The 8,575-nt window shown below is 58.5% G+C and overlaps 1 protein-coding gene across 1 annotated transcript in view; it reads right to left on the reverse strand.

The window, feature by feature from the left end:
* The window catches only part of Notch1 (notch 1), a 57,079-nt gene that overhangs the window by 36,616 nt on the left and 11,888 nt on the right, over positions 1–8,575 (reverse strand). Inside the window, exons 6-7 of the mRNA XM_013029371.1 lie at positions 8,265–8,347; positions 7,495–7,573 (exon numbers count right to left, since the gene is read on the reverse strand). Of these exons, the coding sequence (XP_012884825.1) occupies positions 7,495–7,573; positions 8,265–8,347 (162 nt within the window). The remainder of the gene's footprint in view (positions 1–7,494; positions 7,574–8,264; positions 8,348–8,575) is intronic.

Below are 8,575 nucleotides of genomic sequence, written 5' to 3' on the forward strand. Positions count from 1 at the left end.
GCTTTTTTCTTTTTGCTTATGTGGTGCTGAGGAATCGAACCCAGGGCCTCAGGCATGCAAGGCAAGCGCTCTACCACTGAGCCACCTTCCCAGCCCCTGTGGCCCGCACCTTGACAGGGCCAGCTCTCTGTGGTGTGGGGAGAGGAGAGGCTCCAGGTAGTGGGCTGGCCTGACTCAATCCTGAGATGCTGCAGTCATGCCCTGGGGTGGGTGTGCCTGGCAGGGCTGAGGGCTACAGGTGTAGCTCAAAGCTTGGTGTCCCTCCACTCTCCCTCTACCCCCCCTCCAAAGGCAGGCTTGGGACCAGACAGATGGCCTCCTCCTACGGAAGGACTCCCTGCTGGCCAAATCAAAGGAGACCTCAGGCCAGACCTCAGGATGCGGCTCCAGTGCCTCCCGGGTCACTGAGACGCCCAGCTCAGTTGCACAAGGACTTTCCAGGCTCCCAGCTGCCGTCAAGGGTGGGGTGTCTGGCAGAATGCAGTCTCCACCTGAGCTGCAGAACAGCTGCGCGGTGAAGACCCAGGATGCGGGTCTCCACCTGAGCTGCAGAACAGCTGGGCGGTGAAGACGCAGGATGCGGGTCTGCAAGGTGAAGACGCAGGATGCGGGTCTCCACCTGAGCTGCAGAACAGCTGCGCAGTGAAGGCGCAGGTCTCTTGGTGTCTGGGACCCACTCAGTGAACAACGGCTCGGCATGGGGAAGGGGGGGACTGGAAGAGGGCGGTGCTGAGCCCAGCTAATTCACTCCAGAGTATAAATGCAGTATGTTCTGATCCCTGAGCCAAGCACAGAGAAAGCTGGGGCTGTGGGGCAGGGACACCCCGGGACCACTTCTATCTTGGAAGCAGTAAAAGTGGTGGCCTGCAGCAACAAGGCTCCGCTCAGGACAGTCAGCTTTTCTTTTTCCCTTTTTTTTTTTTTTTGTAACTTTATTGTTGTTATCAAGGTATTGATAAGACAGATATACAGGGCAGTTGCATGCGTTTCCCCCCCTCCTTCTCTCTCCGCCGTCCCGTCCATGCCCGCAGGCCATGGAGTTCATTCTGCACGTGGTGCCTTCTTTCCACCCCTGCACCTCCCTCTACTCCAAAAAGACAAAAACTCAAAAGCAAAAACACCACCGCCAACAAAACCCCCAAGTTTCCATTTCCTAGAATTCATTTTGATAAACAGTATTTTAAAAGTTCAGGAGTTATGCCTTTGAGTTCCTAGTCTGAGCACGGGAGGCATCTTTTCTAGTCCCTCCTGGACAGGGAAGGTCACCCTATAGAGGCCTGTAGAGACTATAGGCCTCTTCAGGGTCACCATCTGTGCCTGAATAAAAAGGCTCTCTGGCTCTCTGTGTGACCCAGCCAGTGGCCCTGAACTGACCCCCAGGCCAACCTCAGCTCTCAGTGCACAGAGGAAAGACTGGACAAGGCAAGTGGGTACCTGCGTCCAAGTTTCACATAGCACTGCCCCCACACAGCGTCCTTCCACCTGCAGACGAGCCAGGCTGCTCCGTGTGTGCTTCAGCCCAGGACCGCGGCAGGCCCGCATGCTCGGCTGCCCGCTCCAGCTCTGCCCTCGGTCAACAGTTCAGGACAGCTTCCCATTGCTGCCAGAGCAGCAGGCGGTGCTCCATCAGTGTGATCCTCCCAGCCAGGTGAGGCCCAGGCTGCCTTTTCCACCCCACCGCCCCGGGTCCAGCCAGGCCCCGCTCCCTACACTGACCCAGCGCGGAGCACATGGGCTCTGCCAGCTCCCCTTTCTGACTGGAGGGGAAAGTGCCAGGGAGCTGGCAAGAGCTTCAGAGTGCGTGGGTCCTGAGCAGGGTGGGGCGGGGCGGGGCTGGGAGTGTGCCAGGGCATCTCCTGACTCACAGAAGACATAGCAGGTCCCACTCTGGGTGGGCACCTGGGCCCAGAGATGAGCTGAAGATTCATGGAAGACATCTCTTGAGTGTCCACCAGCCCCTCACCCACTTGCCCAGGCCAATGTCAGCTAACTGCACAAGGATTCCAGGGCCTGGGCCCACCTCTGACCACCATCTGACAGCTTCAGGTGGCTAAAAATCTATCCTCAGTGCAGTGAGGTTCTCACCCTCACCATAACGTGAACAGACCTTGAAAACACTGGGCCGGCTGAGAGCCAGCCGCAGGAGGCCACAGATCACAGTTTCATTCACAGGAAAGTCAGAACAGGCCAATCGGCAGAGATGCAGGGCAGCACGGTGGCAGCCACGGCCTGAGGGAGGTGGCTTAGCAGACAAATGCTTCGGGTTTGATGACTTTCTAGGGGCCAGAAGTGGTGACATAGGCCTATAATCCCCGCTGTGGGGTGGGGGGAGGACGGAGGTCTGAGGCTGACTCTACAGAGTGGACAGCCCATGTCAGGATTCTTCCATGAAGTCCTAGGGCCAACCCCAGATCCCTTGGGGTTCCCCAGCTATTCTAGAAACTAGGGCACAAGGTGAGTCCTGAAGTTGAAACGAGAGGCAGATTCAAAGCGGACCCCAGGTGAGATTCGGGGAAGAACTCCAGTGCAGAGGAAAGCTGTTCATTCCACAGCTGGGTTGTCCTTGCTGTTCACGGTTTTGTTTTTTCCTGTGCTGGTCCTAGGGCTTGAACGAGGCAGGGGAGTGGTCTCTGACTTTTTTGCTCAAGGCTAGTGCTTGCCACCTGAGCCTAAGCTCCACTTGTGGATTTTTTTTTGGTGGGGGTGGGGTAGTTAACTAGAGATAAGTCTCATGATTGTCCAGAAAGAAAGGTACTTATTACCTGACTGTGTAACTATGTAACTGTAACCCCTCTGTACATCACCTTTATAGTAGCAATTAAAAAAACAACTGTGAGAACACAGGCTAAGCATTATAGCTCAAACCTGTAATATGCACCTATGAGCGAGGTAGAGATTAGAAGGGCAGAAAGTTAGTGAGATGCCATCTCCAATCAAAAAGTCAGATGAAGTAGTGCTCGTAATCCAAGCTACTTAAGGAGGTTGTAGGTAGGATGATCTGTGATCAAAGCTATCCAGGTCAAAAACGCAAGACCCTGAAAGAACACCTATAGTAAAAAGGGCTGAATTCAATCCCAGTACAACCAAAACAACAACCAAAAACAACAACCAAACAAACAAAAGCAAGTTCTGGAGCTGCATGGTACTGGCAGTTACACAATCCTGTATTACTAAACACTACCACAGTCTCAACGGTTAAAATAATTTGCCAGCCAAATCAGTTCTCAGCACCCTGGACTCTCAACAAGCAGGACAGAGTGGGGTGAGGAGATCCTGCTGCCTTACACCCTGCCAGTCACGGACACGGACACGGACACGGACACACACACACACACACACACACTCCTGGAGGCCCAATTCCTGAGCACTGCTGCCTGCTGCCAGCATCATACCACTGCCTGACCTGTTCTCTTCCACAGCTCTCAGGGGCCTGGAGCCACCTAACCCAAGCTCCTCGTGTGGAGGATGAAACTGGGGCCAGGGAGGAGACATGATGGGGGACAAGGGGATTTGAACACACAGCTAACCAGAGCCAGTTGGCCTGTGCCTTCCAGGCTGCGAGTGCCAGGGTGTGTCCAGCCTGGGAAACAAGGGGCTCAGACACATCCCGGCCCAGTCACAATGCCCCGAAGCCAGCCGCTCGTTAATGAGGGCGCTGCTTCCCCCAGCCTCGGCGGGGGGAGCAGTAAAGTGCTGGATGTGTCTGTACACGAAGGCCAAAGCTGACGCAAGCGGGCCTCGGGTCCCTGTCCCGAGCCCAGCTCTGACTGCTCAGCCTCAGTTTTTCCCACCTGTGAACTGGGGATAAAATCAGCAGGCTAGCCAGCCAGCCCTGCTGGGTTGACAAGGCCCGAGAAGGCGGCTCTGTGTGTATGGAGCTGCGATAGCACACCTTCACAATCAGCCGTTGGTGCTGCCTCTCAGGGTATAAAGACCAGGCACAAGGTGGGACAGGTTCCCTCCACGCTACAGGGGGCGGGGCCCCTCGGCCCAACCTGGCACTGCCTATTATAACCTCTCAGGTGGCACCATGGTGCCAGTCCCAGCCTATACCCAGCCCAGGCCATGACACCCCTCAGAGACCCCTCCGGAGCCCCCCAAGCCTGGGAGGTCTCAGCACTGAGCTCTGTGCCCCAGCTGCTAGCACCTCCCTGTTCAGCACCCAGACACAGGGCTTCCCCTGCCTGCCCTGCCCTCCTCCTGCAGAACACACAGCTAGGCTCCTACGGCTCTCGCTCTTCGTTATTCTTCGTTCAATGGAAACTGTTGGTACCCTCCAGAGGCAGGGCTGCCCACAGATGCGGCTTCCTACACACACACACACACACACACACACACACACACACACACACACACGCTCCAGCCAGGCGCCCTCCCCCACCGCCCAGGCCTTCCAGTGCTGGGCCCACTCCCACAGGTCTGGTGGCAGGTGAATCTGTGGTGTCGCCTCCTTGTCTGGTCCTTGAGGGCCAAGTGCTTCGCAGACAGGAGGCCTCGGGACAGGGTCTGCCTTCCCCGAGGGACAGCAGGAGAGACAAGTGACTCAGTGGAACAGCAGCAAGACCAGGGGACAGAAGCTGCACGTGGCTCTCTGCTCCTTCCCTGCCAGGCCTCAGCCACTTCTCGCCGAGGTCACGCCCCAGCCCCGCTTCCTCAGAGGGACACCACAGGGCCACTTCTCTGGGCCTCTCTTCTCCTACTTCTTCTCATGCCTGGTCCACAGAGCTCCCCAGGCTGCTGCTGGGAGCCTCGTGAGACCCCCATCGCCCCCACCGGTCAGACACAGCAGTTGCAACCACCTCCCTCTACCCCAACCTGCCCTATCTGGGCGGGGGTCACAGGGGGGTGAAACCCAGCACAGCAGGCATGCAAGAGTCCCTCCAAGGAAGCGTGAAGGGTTGCCCAGTGCAGCATCTCCAGCCCAGAATCCTTAAGACACTCCAGACGCTCGTGGCTCTAGACAGGACCCACCAGGCAGCACCTTTGGGATTCTCTGGATTAAGGAATTAAGTCAACTATACATCTGCCAACGAGGTCCCCGACGGAGCCCTTCAGCTCACTGGCACATGCCACCAAGATGCCAATCACAGAGCAGCCCTGCTGTACAGATGGGGAAATGGAGATGAGGGCAATCAATGACCCACCAACACTATGGGACTAGTGAACAGCAGACCAGGCCACAACTGCTAGCACGCACAGCCCCCAGATTTCCCTCCCAGCTTCTCCAGGTGCTGCCAGGGAGCTCCTGGAAGACCTCCATCAACTGCCAGCCTCACTGCAGGGGCACGCAGTGACCCAGTGCTCCTGGCCTCTCTGCCCTCACTGGACGAGTAGGAGTTCACTCAAATGGACAAGGGTTCTCACCAACTCTCCCCACCAACAGCTGCCCAGAGCTGTGCCCCGCCCACACACAGGGTTCAAAGCCAAGCTTCCTCACCCGCCACAGCCTAAGAGGCCTCAGTGGCACTGGTACCTCCTAGAAAGCTTCCTGACAGCAAAGGAATCCAGGCTTTCCCATTCCCGAGCCCGGCACCCCACAGGCAGCAGGAGGAAAGGCTCCTCTCCCTGGGTGGATGGCGTGACTCACCGGCAGGGTGCCAGCACATGACCATGTGTTTCCTAGGTCCTTCTATAGGGCAGCCGGCACCGCACAAGGTCATGGCCGGGTGCCAGAGAGGGGTTTGAGGGGCTCTAGCATGTGCCCCAGAAAAGAGAAACAGGTCACTGTGTGTACTCTGGGGGAATCCAGACCTGTACAAGAGTGTCCCCAGCCGCCCGCTGAGCCCCGGCCCGTGTCTATCTACAACTAGGCCTGGCCATAACTTTGGTCTCCAGCTCTGTTGGCCAGAGGTCCTCGCATCTACCCCACTTTCTAATTGGATTTGCAGGGTGTGCACAATGAGGCTTCAGTGGGCAGAGCTCTGCCAAGCTCCAGGCCAAACTGAGGCAGCTTCCTGCTAAGGAAGGAGTGTTAGCTCCAGTGGACCAGACATGAACAAGCACCAAAAGCTTACAGGGCTGGCAAGTTTGAGATGCAGGAGACGGGGGCCCACTACCATGAGTCTATTAGCTTGAAGCATCTTAGCCTGGATGCTGGAGGCAGGCTACTGCATGCCAGGCTGCAGCCATCCCCTAATGGGACTGAGACCCTCCCTCCCCCCACACACACCTTCCCCAGCCCAGCAGCCTTCCTGCCCACCCACTCCCAAGTCTTGGGCAGAGGTTCTCAGCCCTGCCCTGTACTGGTGAGAAGCAGGCAGAGCCAGAGCGTGGTCTGCCCTGCCCTGCTCTGTGGCGGGGAAGGGGGCTGGCTGCACATTCTGGGAAGCCACGCATAATTAATCACACCGCATTAATCGCCTCCCAACAATAGCCCACTGCACTTCCCAGCTGTCGGCCTCTGAATGGAAGGAAACAAGATTTAGGGTATCAAGCGTCCGTGAGGCCTCGGCAGGGGGAGAGAGGGGCCCCAAAAACGCCAAGAAAAAAAAAAAACAGTATGCATTCATTAGCGTCTGACAAAGACACAATCGGCTTTGTCCAATAAACTGCTCACAGACCTGCTTAATTGGCCTCAGTGTGGGGAGGGGAGGGGGAAGAGGGGCAGCCTACCCACAAGCAGGGCACAGGAGGCAGTGGAGCTGGGGTTGTCAAGGGGATGGGCCCTTCAGCAGTTGGAATGAGGGCGTGCTGAGTGGGCTGGAGCCGGCTCTGTCTGCCGCTCCAGAGCTGGGGGCCAGCCTGCGTCTCCAGCTCCTCCTCATCCTCACCAGGGACAAACTCAAGTTGAAGGCCATTGGCTACAGCAGAGAAACTTCCCGAGGTTAGCTGGTACTTACAGGGCTCCAAAAGGATTTCCCAACCTATGGCAGGCAACCGCCCGCCTCCAATCACACCCATTTTACAGCTGAGGACCTGAGGCAGGAAGCCAAAGGCCTGAAGAGTCAGGAGGTGGGGCTGCAGCTGCCAGGACAGAAACCAGACTCCTGGCACTCACCCTACCACCTACCACCCAGGCAGGCGGGGCCAAGGAGGACAGTTCTAACTTCTCCAGACCTCGCCCAGAGTCCCAGAAGTGTGCAGGGGGTGGGTTTTGTTTTGAAAGTCTCCTGCCAAGTCACCTGCCCAGTGGAGGGCTTCCAGGTGACAGACACAGGTTAAGTACTCCAGAGCCCCTACAACCACCAAGGGTTTCTAGGGACTTTAAGAAGAAGTGGGGACTGCAAATGACCTCCCCCCAGGCCTCATGAGCCTGAAGGTCCCACCAGGGAGTGTGGGACGGAGGCCACGGAGGCGCCCAGGGCTGCTCCGCATGCGGCACACAGCATCATTGCTAGTGATTAAGTAATTGCCAGACTTTGTCCAATAAAAGTCAGCACGTGACTGCCCAGCCTTTCGGCTGTCTCCAGAACACAATAACCCAGTGTTCTGTCCCCAGAAGGTAGGGGCTCTGCTCCCACAAAAGCAACAGGTCCCCAAAGGGGCAGTACTCACACACAGGCCTCTGTGCCATTGACCACTTCACACTTCCCTCCATTCAGGCAGGTCCCACCGGGCTGGGAGCATCTCAGACCTAGGGAGGACAGGAGAGAGGGGTCAGCCCAGGCTCTGGCCCTGTGACAACCCTACTGCTTGTTACACTCTAGATATGATGTGTCACCAGCCCCAAATCCTTGCAGTCTGGGTGCTGGGGAGGGAGAACTTTTGTAACCCCCGGGGAGACAACATTCTGTCCCCAGAGACACAGTCAGAACCTGTTGCCTGTTGAGGCAGCACAGCTCACAGCAAGAAAGGGGTGGACAGCAAGGGGAGATCCGGGGTGATTGGGCTGCTCCTCACCAAGGCCGGGTGCTCATTAGGAAACTGGGCAGGGCTGGGGCTCCCAACCGGCCACCGCCCTTGTCTTGAAATTCAAACATGAGATGCAAGGGGACAGCCAGGGCGGGTGGCCACCACACTCGTGGGAAAATGCGACAGCTGCGGAGCCCGCTGCCCCGCCCGCCAACAAAGCGCCGGCCAGGGAATCAGAGCGGCCCATTGTCGGGCCAGGGCCGCCTCCTGGGGCATCGGGGCTGCGCCCAGCCCTGCCCCGCCTCCAACGACACCCAATACCCGCCCGGGCATCTCCCGGGACCGCCACCCCCCCCCAGCCCCGCCGGGGCGTCTCCCGGGACCGCCACCCCCCAGCCCCACCGGGACGTCCCCGGGATCGCCCCCCCCAGTCCCGCCGGGGCGTCTCCCGGGGCGCCTCCCCCCCCCCGCACCCACCGACGGGCCCGAGGAGCCCGCATTTGGAAGGAATTCCACCCCACTCTCAGGAAGGGGCCGCTGACCGACCAGGCCCTTCCTAAGGGGCGGCAGGATTCCGGGGTGTCACCAGGGGCCCTGTTTTCTGTAAGAAGGCCATTCTGTAGCCTCCAGGGGACGCGAGGAACGGACCCCCGCCCCGGGCTGCGAGGGGGAACAGACGCCCCAACTCCAACTGCGCGAGGTGAAGTCAGCGGCCCCGACGGCGGGGCCTCCGCGCACCGCCCGCCCGTCGGGTCTGCGAGCCGGCTGGGCTGGGGGACGGCGA

This window comes from Dipodomys ordii, unplaced genomic scaffold (genome assembly GCF_000151885.1).
Source record: "Dipodomys ordii isolate 6190 unplaced genomic scaffold, Dord_2.0 Scaffold118, whole genome shotgun sequence".
Taxonomy (NCBI): domain Eukaryota; kingdom Metazoa; phylum Chordata; class Mammalia; order Rodentia; family Heteromyidae; genus Dipodomys; species Dipodomys ordii.